The sequence below is a fragment of the Schistocerca serialis genome, chromosome 2 (genome assembly GCF_023864345.2).
Source record: "Schistocerca serialis cubense isolate TAMUIC-IGC-003099 chromosome 2, iqSchSeri2.2, whole genome shotgun sequence".
Classification (NCBI taxonomy): domain Eukaryota; kingdom Metazoa; phylum Arthropoda; class Insecta; order Orthoptera; family Acrididae; genus Schistocerca; species Schistocerca serialis.
The window spans coordinates 694481749-694494786 of NC_064639.1; the positions used below are offsets into that span (position 1 = coordinate 694481749).

The 13038-nt window shown below is 37.7% G+C and overlaps 1 protein-coding gene across 4 annotated transcripts in view; it reads right to left on the reverse strand.

Annotated features, from left to right (window-relative positions):
- LOC126457841 (arrestin domain-containing protein 3-like) overlaps window positions 1-13038 on the reverse strand; it is a 138498-nt gene that overhangs the window by 85464 nt on the left and 39996 nt on the right. For all 4 annotated transcript variants that reach the window (XM_050094478.1, XM_050094477.1, XM_050094480.1 and 1 more), the window contains exon 4: window positions 1805-1987. In XM_050094478.1, the coding sequence (XP_049950435.1) occupies window positions 1805-1987 (183 nt within the window). The remainder of the gene's footprint in view (window positions 1-1804; window positions 1988-13038) is intronic.

Below are 13038 nucleotides of genomic sequence, written 5' to 3' on the forward strand. Positions count from 1 at the left end.
GCAAAAAATTTGTAAGCAGAAGAAATGTTGTTGTTGTCGTTGTTATAGTCTTCTTTGTGAAGACTGGTCCAATGCAGCTCTTCATACTGGTCTACCTTCTGCTAGCCTCCTCTTCTCTGTATAGCTACCACAACCTATGTTCATTTGAAACTGCTTACTGTATTCAAGCCTTGGCATCCCTTGACAATTTTTAACCACCACACTTTCTTCTATCACCAAACTGACAACTCCTTGATACCTTGCATGTATCCTTTCAACCGATCCCTTTCTTTAGTCAGGTTGTGCTATAAATTTCTTTTTCTCCCAATTCAATCCAGTACTTCCCTATTTATTATTCAATCTACTCATCTAATCATCAGCCTTCTGTAGCTCCATGTTACAAGTTTCTATTCTCTTGTTAAAATTTAATTTCTCCATGTGTATAAAATGTACAAGTAACTATTGAAGATTTGGCTGTTTGATGCCTTTCACAACTGCATTTGTCAAAGACATCAACTGGCTTCATTCTCAAAAGTTATTTGAACATTATATTTTCTTCTTGTCTGAATTGGTCATTGTCTACATTTCACTTCCAGATAATGCCCAAAAATATCTTCTGACCTTTACAATGGGAAAATATTTTTTGGTGATAACATAGCAGTTATTCATTAACTTCCCCGATGATCAACCGATTAACTGTGTATTTCTCTCTGAAAGTACCCACATAAAACAAGAGGTAAAGCATTTCTCTATCAGAAGAGTTTCGTGATAGCAATTGTTACTAAATCATTGTTTTCCTAGAGACCTGTGAAAAGAAATAGCAAGAGGCTTTGTGTCATACAGTCACTTTAAGCCATATAAAATGAAAACTGAGACAATAAAAAGACAGAAAAGATAAAGATGGATGTACAGCAACAAAGATCAAATTCCATAAAAGTCTTGAGTTTCTGGAATTGATAATCCTCCTACGAATGGTACAGAGGTGAAATAAGATCTTGAAACTGTCAAAGATGGAACAGAAAGTGAACATTCTTTGAACTTAGAGAGTTGGTGGTGCTTCAAGCACCTGAAAGAAGCAGTACGTAAAAACTAAAATCACTCAAATGAATAACAAATATGATCTGAATCACTCTTGTTTTAGTTTCTGTTTTCATGTACTCTTGTACTTGTAACAAATAACAACAAACTAGTTATACTCTTTTGTCATCGTAATTTTACTTAACCCTTTAACTGCTCTGTACGTGTTAAGGCGCATACCTTTGTACCTGTCCCTGTGTGCTCTGAATGTGTTTACACGCACCACCAGTCCTTCTAACTGGTACTCTGAATGTGTCCATGCGTAGAAACATTCAGAGTACCAGGTAGAAGGAATGGTGGTGCATGTAAACACATTCAGAGCACACAGGGACAGGTACAAAGGTACGCGCGTTAACACATCCAGAGCAGTTAAAGGGTTAACTGCCGGCCACATGCATTTTCTGTAAATAAACCACTGGAGGGACAATGGCTTTCAAGGTTATTGTCATCACCTTGATGATGTCCAGTTGCAACAGTAGTGGACACAACATTGATTTTATGAACAATATGACAATGTGGTCGCACACCCGGAAGTACGTTTTACAGAACTGCACATTGTCATTGTAATTGGAAGTTTTATTATTATGAGAGTTCTCATCATTCATAAATATTTTATTATTTATCTTGAGAAAGATTTAAAACTAAAAAAATTTGGACTTTGTGTAAGGTATGTTTTCACACACAACAAATTTTTCGTGATTAGAATTATTTTCAATTGGGAAAAAGTCTATTATATACTGGTAGTTACCTTCTTAAGAGAACAGGTAACAATACTTATTGTCTCATTTGTTCCATTATCAACTTCTACAGTCACAGGTATCTCTTGCCCAGAAACAAATCCAACAGCTGGAACATTGCCAACCAAAGTCAGAGGACCAGACCTACAGCAACAACAGCATAATGTTTTCTCAGCAACAGTTGTAACTGGTTCCTGAAACAAGGTAGCAGTGATCTTAGGTATAATAAAGGCTGATGCATATAGTATGTGAAAAAGCTAGTGCTACATGGTACACATGAAATTTTACAATGTGAGCCTCTTGTCAGATATATAAAATCCGATTCCACACTTTTTGACATTTCGATAAATGCACTGCCACCAAGAACTCTATTGCCTATTATCAATTTTGCTGTAACTGTTGGTTAGCACCAAAAGATGTTGCAGTGAAAAAGAGAAGAGTGTTGAATGGTCTTTTAGTACAACTTCTTTCAATGATTAAAAAATAGTGGTGATTTAAGTTTAGGTTTCTCAATAATTGGGTTGTGAGTGACTAAGAAATATTTAATATGACAGATGTGTAAATGAATAAAATAACAATGTAATGATATTCACTATTATTGGTTATTAACACCCCACCCAACACTGAAAAACACACATACAGCTCTAAATTATTCTTAATTGTCTTACATAACAGTTGCATTCAAAGAATAAAAGAACATGTGCAGACAAACCACTTAAAATCACAAACCACAATACTGCATCAACAGTAGATACTGACAAGTCAGCTATAAATTATCCTATTCACATTAAAGTTTCCTCTTAATCAATTTTCAGAGAACAGATGATACATAATATTTAAACATTTTCTATGTTTCTCAGCAACATTTGTAACTGGTTCTTGAAACAAGGTAGTAGAAACTACAAAGATCTTAGAATAAAAAAGCTGGTGCATATACTATTTAGTATGAGAAAAAGGTAGTGCTAGATGATACACAGGAAATGTTACAACATAAGCCCCCTGAAAAGGAACACAACATGCAGGTAATTTAAATCAGCAACTGGTTGCCAACTAGCTGACAATTCAGTTGCTGTAACAGCACAACCCTGAAATGAGAAACTGCAGTTGGCATTTGTGAGCATGGAGGAAAGTGAGTAGTGTTTGTCACACCTGAGCATCTTTTTGTTACGCTTTGTTGTCAAGTTCAGATGCAAGCTCACAGGAAGATGTCATTCCCTATTATTATTACACATGAATGAAAAAACTAAGAAAATTCTAGATTCATCTGTACATCTGAAGAAACAAACTGCAGACTGTATGTAACTTTCAAGGAGCTGTAACAGATAGATGTGAAATTCATAACTTTTTATAGAATGACTAAATTGTTCTACAGTAATCTGGTACAGATGATTTCTTCCACCATAACACATCATTACTTTTATTTTGAAAACCTAGATGTCTTGAGATTGATTTATATTGAAATGTGGTGGTGTTAATTTGTGCTTGTTAAGTTAGTTGTATGTGAACAGAATTTTGTTTACATGTGTGTCAAGTTATTGGCATACAATGTATGTACTTACATGTATGGCAATGTTATTACCAAATGCACCCAAACAGGACCAATTGCTATTATTCTTTTCTTGGCTGTGGAAGAACAAACACTGGTAGACATCCATCAGAGAAAGAAGAATACATACGCGATAGCATGTCTGTCAAAAACTACCATTGTGGAATGGTACAACAATGGGTGCTGCTATTTCATGAAAATGCATGTTACCGTATTGCAGATTTCATAGTCCAGATGTTATGCCAACTCAAGTGTGAGACACACGAGCAGCCATCCTGTAGTCCTTTGATCCCTTAAAAAAGGCCTTGAAGGATCAATTATTCCTGTCAGACGAGGATGTGCAGCAGGCAGTTACAGACTTCTTCATGCATCAGGACACAGTGTTTTGCCAAAGGGTATCTTCAGAGGATGATTGCCTCAATGGCCACCGCGATTTTGCCTGAGTGGCATACCAATTGTGGGCTGTATGGCCTTGGAACAGAAACTTTTTTGATCACCCCTGTATTTTTATGTTCAATCACATGATGAAAAATGGATATGCACAATCAGCTGTCAACAAGGCTATCAATAGGTTTAAACTATCTATATACTGATAGGGGCTTTCAGCTCTTGACTATGCTTATGTTAGCCAAGACCAATCATTGTGTGTTGTTGGCCTTACAGGAGTTCAGTTGTTTTGTTAATCAGTTCAGTTTTTACTTGCGGCTGAACTGAATGTAAGTGCTGCCATTTATTGTTTCTAGCTGTGTGCTATTCTGATAGTTTCTAATTATAGATAAGTTTGTAATAAGAAAGATGAGGAAAACTGATTTTGAATTACCCATTGGTGTTATATGATATGTTACAAATATGTACATATCACCATAATAGCCTACAGTAATTACATTTCTATAGTAGTTTAATTTTAACACTGGAGTCATTATTAGGAGACAGGCAGAGCTTTGGAGTTGCAGTATATCAGTTTTTCACAATGGAGTGGACTAGTAAACACATTTACAAATAACATTAAATGAAAATCAATGCATAAAAATACACTTTCATTTGCCAGTTTCACCCAAGAATCACACTGATAACCAGTCTGGTCACCTGGGCAGTATTCACAAGGAACACCTGGAGTGCAAGGCTGAAGACATTTATGGCATTTGATGCCCCACATACTGTCTACTATGCAATTAAATATTGGCTGCTAATGACAACAGGGGGTAGGACTGGAGGTATCCAACAATGAGCACAGCATGAGGCTACAGAGTATGGCTGAAGTGGTTAGTTGACAAGTAACTTCCAACATTGAGACGGTGCTAGTGGTTTTGATGCAAAGCAGACCAGTGGCAAAGATCAAAAAAAGCAAAAATTGCATTATATATACAACAATGGTTGCTGAAGTTGACACTTCATCAGAAAGGAACTTAAGGAATTTTGCACAGTGAGAAAGAAGTGCCAGATGAAATTTTAGCATTTCTACAAGGTTAGTCAGTGGAATGTGTGGTGTTGTATATACTTGACTATGGAGACAGTGTACATGGGAAGTACTATGATGACAATAAGTACTTAACAAGTGAAAGTGATACTGAAACAGCTTTGAACCATGAACTTCATTATTCTTGTCAGACAGGGAGACACAAATCCCATCTCCAGTGAAACGTAATAAAGGACAATTGTTGTCCAAGGAGCAGGTACTAAACATACACTACTGACCATTAAAATTGCTACACCATGAAGATGACGTACTACAGACGCGAAATTTAACCGACAGGAAGAAGATGCTGTGATATGCAAATGATTAGCTTTTCAGAGCATTCCCACAAGGTTGGCACTGGTGGCAACACCTACAACATGCTGACATGAGGAAAGTTTCCAACCGATTTCTCATACACAAACAGCAGTTGATCGGCATTGCCTGGTGAAACGTTGTTGTGATGCCTTGTGTAAGGAGGAGAAATGCGTACCATCATATTTCTGACTTTGATAAATGTCGGATTGTAGCCTATCGCGATTGCGGTTTATTGTATCGCGACATTGCTGCTCGCATTGGTCGAGATCCAATAACTGTTAGCAGAATACGGAATCGGTGGGTTCAGGAAGGTAACACCGGACACCGTGCTGGATCCCAACGGCCTCGTATCACTAGCAGTCAAGATGACAGGCATCTTATCTGCATGGCTGTAACAGATCGTGCAGCCATGACCTTGATTCCTGAGTCAACAGATGGGGACGTTTGCAAGACAACAACCATCTGCACGAACAGTTCAACAACATTTGCAGCAGCGTGGACTATCAGCTCGGAGACCATGGCTGCGGTTATCCTTGACACTGTATCACAGACAGGAGCGCCTGTGATGGTGTACTCAACGACGAACGTGGATGCACGAATGGCAAAACGTCATTTTTTCAGATGAATCCAGGTTCTGATTACAGCATCATGAAGGTCACACCCGTGTTTGGCGACATTTCGCTGAATGCACATGGGAAGCGTGTATTCGTCATCACCATACTGGCGTATCACCCGGCGTGATGGTATGGGGTGCCATTGGTTACAAGTCTCGGACACCTCTTGTTCGACTGATGGCACTTTGAACAGTGGACGTTACATTTCAGATGTGTTATGACCCGTGGCTCTACCCATCATTCGATCCCTGAGAAACCCTACATTTCAGCAGGATAATGCATGACTGCACGTTGCTGTTCCTGTACGGGCCTTTCCGGATACAGAAAATGTTCGACTGCTGCCCTAGCCAGCACATTCTCCAGATCTCTCACCAATTGAAAACGTCTGGTCAATGGTAGCCGAGCAACTGGCTCATCACAATATGCCAGTCACTACTTGTGATGAACTGTGGTATCGTGTTGAATCTGCATGGGCAGCTGTACCTGTACCTGTACCTGTACACTGATTTCTCAGGATCTATGCACCCAAATTGCATGAAAATGTAATCCCATGTCAGTTCTAGTATAATGTACTTGTCCAATGAATACCCATTTATCATCTGCATTTCTTCTTGGTGTAGCAATTTTAATGGCCAGTAGTGTAATTACATACATGGAAGATCATGCACAGCATAGTAAAAAAACTATCACGAACAGATTTGGAATATGTCCTTGGCAAACATGACTGTGTAGTACGTAAGTTAAGAAAGGACAATGCACAGCAAACTGCGGAATTGGCCCAAAATTTTGTAGATGAGATAAACAAAATTATGCCCTCATTCAGGGCAGAATTTGTTTTCAACTATGACCAATCAGGATTTGAAGAGCAAATGCATATGAAAGAAACCCTTAGGGGTACCAAGAGAGCTGTATCCTGGTCAAATAACATCAATGCCTTAATGCATCCGTATATAATTATGCTGACTGTTAATCTGGATGGTAAATTGGTTGGATAGTTATTTATTGAGCTGCAAAAAGTTGGAAGTGATTTATCCAAGATGATACCTTGTTGTGTGCATGATCTCGCAAGGACAGTAGGAAATATTTACATCACAGCAAGCAGGAGTGGGAAAATGGGCGTAAGAGAACTACAGCTATGGCATGAGCACTGCTTTTGGTCAATAGCTGGTCAAAATAACTTTCATTTGCTTGATTCCTGGCCTGCATATAAAAATCAACTCCTTTAGAGAAAACTATTCCTCCTGAAAATAGTGACATTGCAATTTTATACTATCTGGAACCATTGGACAAATTCAGCCTCTGGATTTTCATTTTTTCCATGCCTATAAAACATATCACACTATCTGCAGCTATGCCTTAAAGGAAATCCAGTTTCACTATAAGCTCCATGACACATGTTTCACATTCAGTTGCATGCCATCACATTCCATCAGTTCTAATCGCCCCATTTCACCGATATGATTCTATATTCATTCTTTAAGAGTGGATACCTAGCTGAACGTCCTAGGCAGTTTATAACTCCAAAGGTGTTCACCTTCAATCGTAATTATGTGAACCACTGTCATCACTGTGGCATGCCATATTTCATTTGGTGTTCAGGGTGCAAGTTAATGGTTTGTTACAAATGTTTCTTGAATGTCAAAGAGGTTCATTTCTTGAAGGTTGATCTCTGCACCTCCTAGACACTCATTTTCTGTCACCCTCCAGATGCACATTGTGAGTTGCTAACATTTCTCATATTGTAATTGCTAACACAACACTTTCAAATAAGCCTTACTAAAGACTGAACTTGCAACCTCAAATTCATGGAATTCCTTGTCAGCTATGAAAAATGGTTCCAATAAGGAATGATGGGGAAGCGTTTTGGAGAGTGGGAAGGGTTTGTGATGACAGCACATACAATAATTTGTTTGTTTCTAACCCAATGGCAGCAGTAATAGTATTTAACAAGGCCATAACAGTGACAAAAATATCACAGTACTGCTCAGAGCACATAATCTGTACAGAAAAGTTAATCGGAAGGGAGAGTTGCAACCTGGTTACCATGTATTTCCAATGAGTATCTACAAAGACTAAAGAATACTAGTCACCTAGGTTGAACTAGGTATCTTGTATACTCCACTGATGCAAATGTGAAGTCAATATCGTGGGATACACACCTGACTGATGACCATGGAAGACAACTAGAAAAAGCCATTATGGAACTCAATGTACAGGTACTGAACGCACCTCACAATCTGCCAACCTAGGAAGGGAGAATTCGAGCACAGTCTAATATTGACATCACTCTAGCAAATTCAGCAGTGGTGCACAATGTGACAGGCTGGAAGGTTGAGAGTGGAATGCCGTCAAGTGACCACAAATTATTCACTATAACATCACTGAAGGGAAATCCAACATGCCGAAGAAAACATGCACATAAGGCAAATACAACATCAAGGACACTACCTGGAAAGAACTAAGAAGTGTGATTCAGGCTCTGGGAAGTCCATTGCTGGGTGATAATGTAGATGTTAAAGAGCAAGGACTAACAGTGGTTATAGACAGAGTGATGAAGGCATCAATACCTGTCAGTAGAGGTCATTCTAAAGGAGCACCTTGCATCTGGACTAAGGCACTGTAGAAATTAAGGTGTGAAACAAGAAGAGCCAGGAAGCTATACTACAGCAGCAGAGCAGCAGAGACGCAAAAAGAGAGTGTCCATAGGTTACACAGATACATGTATGTTAAACAATATTTTAAGGAAGAGTACAGGAAAAAATGGAACAATGGAAGCAATTTGTGGATGCTAACTTAGAAACTGATCCCTGTAGTGTAGTCTGCAAGAAAATACAATTACTAACAGTCTTACCTATACTCAAAAGGAATAATGGGACAGTAACAGAAAGTTGGGAACAGTCAACTGCCCTGTTAATGGAAACACTACTTCCTGATGATGGGGAAGAAAGCAAGACAGATGATCAGCATAGGTTATGAAAAAAGTTATGGGAAGATTATAGAAATGTACCCATTTGCACAAGACGAAATCAAGCAAATAATTTTACAATCAAAAAAGAAAAAATTCATACTGAAGATTCTAGACACCAATTTGTCTTTTGAATATTATCAACAAGATATTTGAAAAACTACTACCCAAAATATTACAAGATAATAGACTGCTACGTGGGGTGAGCCCTCACCAATACAGATTTAGAAGAGGCAAGTCAGATGAAGATGCAATTAATAAGACCATTTTGCTAGTGACAGATATTCAGCTTATGTATGCTCTAGTGGTGATGATTGATATTGCTGGTGACCTATGGTGGTCATCTTTCTTTGGTCACCTTAGGGATTTAAAGTGTCCAGAAGTGCTGTACCATTGCCTGAGAGATTACTGCCACTGGCAACATGCTTCTTCAACATTCCCACATAAGAAAAAAATGAAGACAGTAACAAAAGGCTGTCCACAGAGATCAATGTGTGGTCCCAAGTTTTGAGATGTAGCACTGGAACCTACTACACTAGTACATAACAGCCGTAGCATAAGTGGACTGGTAGCATTTGCAGATGACGTGCTGTTTGTTGTAAGTGGTGACTCCAGAAGAATCATAGAAGACAAATGTAGTGCAGGACTCCATGAACTTGAGGGCTGGTGCTGAATTGTCACTAGTACCTCACAAAACAACATACCTCTATCTGAAGGAGAACTTAGTAAGAAACCCTAAAATAAAATGAAATGATTTAACGATTAGGAGAAGTCCAGTAATGAGATATGTAGGAGTATTTCTGGATGAAATCATACATTATACACAGGAACCAGGCAGAAAAGGTACAAATGTGATGAATAAAATTATAACCATTGCAAACAAGTAATTTCAGTTTCTCTTGAAAACAATCAGAGTATACCACAAATCAAATGTAGGATATGGTGTGAGTATTTGGGCTCATAGATTGCAGTTAGTGAAGCCAGCCTCATTAGTGAGAAGACTTTGATGAAGAGTACTACTAAGATTAATGGGCACCTACTGCACTATCCCAAATGATGCTTTGTTAGTAGTTTCAGAAATATGCCCACTGGTTAAAGAAAGGCAATCAAATGGAAGGATGCTTGGAACTGAGGCCAAATCGAAAAAGGCCATAAAAGATCACATATTACAACTGTGGAAAGATGAATGGGACACACAGCCATGGGCAGGAGAACATGAAGATTTCTTTCAAACATCAGGGAGAGATTAAAGATAATATTTCTTAACCTGTCAAGTGGATTGATACATTACCTGACTGACCATGGGCTGAATGTTACATACCTATACAAAATCAGAAGACAGATGAACAATTGATGTGTCTGTGGCAGTGTGGGCACACCAGAACACACATTTATGGGACTGTGTGATCTATGAAGATGTGGATGGTAGTGGACATCAGGTATTAAGGTTATTGGATGCCAAAGCAGCTCTGAGGAGCAAGTCAATGTGGCACATCTTGGATGGTACTGGAGCTGCAGTATACAGGAAGGTCAAGTAGGACATCACCAGGCATTTAATCATAAGATAACACGCTTCCATCCAGGCTAGCAAACATATTCTGTGGATGGAGGGAAGATAATTGAGTTTGGTGACTCCAAATGAAATCGTGTCCAAAGAATCTACACTGCACTGGTGCAAGTTATCATGGAAGTGCAGACTTTAAGACCAAATGCACCAAAATAAATTAACAAACAGACAACAGAATTTGTAATGCTTATAGCAGCATTAACAGTTAGGTAACTGGTTAAGGGTTTTATTGTTGTTTTGTACTAGTCATAGGAGTAGCAGCTTTTTTTTAATAAGTATTCAAAACAAATAATTAATGCATAATTTATTACTATCCAAGGAATTGTAAGGCTCATTTTAGATTTTCAGATAATAGGCTGTAATTATGAAAAATAAATAAATAAATATCTAATGTGCCAACTGGACAAAATTTTGCCATGATAACCCTCAGGAGGACACCCAAAAATTCTCTCAATGAATGCCAAGTCAAATAATTGCTAGCATAAGGGCCAGAGGTGGACCAGTGCATTATTGACTTGCCCAATTTGTGAAAATCTTTCTTTTGAATAAATCATCCGATCTCTGTGAAATTGTAATCATTTGTTTGAGTATACATGTCCATCACATTATAGATTCCCATCCCATCATATAAATTTGTGCAGCGATGGTGCCAGGTTTTAGTATGATAGTTGATTGTGAATTTTTAATGGATATGAATATGCTTCTAAGCTTTAAAAAGAAAAATATGAGGCACATGCAATGGTAATAGTAGGGATGTGCATTAATCATGCATCAGTCACTAGTGTAATAGTAAGGAGGTGAATTGTTCATGCCACAGTTATGCATTGCATGCACCCCACATTTGTTCTAAAACATTAGAAGTATTTTCACAACTATTTAAAATTCACAATCACAAATTTTCAGGGCTGTCTGTTTGGGACTAGAAGAAATTATATTATACTTTATAGTCCAGTTTAATAAAACATGGTACAGTATATTAAAAATTCATTTTCATTCAAATAATTATTTTCTTCTTTTTAGTCTTTTGTGTGTGAAATTTTTCAATTGATTTCAAACATTTTGACTATATTACAGCAGCCACAATTTGTAAATTTCAGATTTATTTCAGTTTCTTTTCAACAGGTTCAGCCAATACTATCAGTCTTCTTAGGGAACTCTTGCAAAGAAACCATGAAGCTAAAAATTGGATAAATTTGAGCTCAGATGGAGGCTCACCAGCAATTGTTCTTAGGTTGCACCATTCACTACTGGAACAGGAGAAGGGGAAATGACGAAATGACAGATGTACAGACAAGAAAGTGAAATAATATTGCACTGTCATCCAATTCAGAGCTATGTTAAAAATTTAACACCTATAGCTAATCTGAAAGTAAGTTTAAAATTAAATGCAAATTTGAACAGAACCAACAGACAGACAACAAAAAAGTGGCTGTGGAACTATTACTTAATCAGTTATGGACTCTCACATAAGAATTTGCCTTTTAAAATAAAGCAAAATATTATGAAAAATTTAATAAGTGCACATGTTCACTACAACCACCGGGTGAATATTTTTGTTTGCTTCAACTGCACTGGTTGACAGTTCTGTTAATTTCCAACATACTGTATGTGGTCTTTCATTTGATTCTAAGCTCTAAATATCTGAAATCAAAGGTTTGGGAATTGAGTGGTGCTGTAACAATAAATATTAAGTAGGCAGGGCTGGTTTTTAGATTTTATTTTATCTTTTTCTATTTTTCACAGCATCAGTAGACGGCCTGAGACAAAAATGTATTTAATGGATAGTAATAAATTTATTTTGTGATCTACATCCAATACACATTCTAATGTACATAACGATTACAGATTCCCACAAAGAATTGCTGTCCTTCATTATTACATTTATTGATCTTGAGTGTCACCTCTCAGTCCCTGCACCAATACTGATCCTCTGCAGGTTTCCCTACATTTTGCTATGATTTAAATTTTCAAGCATTGCAACTTTAGTATATGCAATAGTATACTTCATAATCAACCTCAAGGACCTGGTATTATCCACATCATGGACACTAATGGCCCATAACACTCCCTCCTTGGGGTATACATCTGAAGATACCTCCACATTTGTTGATTTTTGCTTGATTAAGAATGATGTGTTCATTCTATCTGCTACTAAGACTTGAATTCAATAACAAAACAGGTCCAGTCATTTACTTCACTATGTGACTGTGAAATTGTATAATATGACTTCTGGAAGTCTAGGAATGTGGTTTCAATATGGGTGCCATTATCTACTGTCGTCCATGTTTTATTAATGAACAGAGTGACTGAGTTCCATACAATCGCTGTTTGAGGGATGCTTGTTCATTCCTATGGAGATTTTCATTCTGTAAAAAGGTCATAACAAATTAGCACAAAATGTATTCCAAAAGCCTACAGACATCACCCCTCCCCCCACTATCCATGAACATGGATGCACCTCAAAGGTAGGTATAACCAAACCATAGATGCTACTGTATCAAAAGGACACCTGTCGAGAGACCAGACTTACATATGGTTCCTGAAGAGGGGAAGCAGCCTTTTCAGTACATGCAAGGGCAATAGTTTAGATGACTGAATAATCAGGCCTTGTAATATCAGCCATCATGGCCTTGGTATATTAATACTGTGGCACATCTGAAAGCATGAATAATCTGCATCCATTATATTTCCAGATGACATGCTACACTAATGAAGGTTTCATGATGATAATATCCTGTGTGTAACAATTTGGCTTCCAGAAATGTCAATGCTCGCACATAAA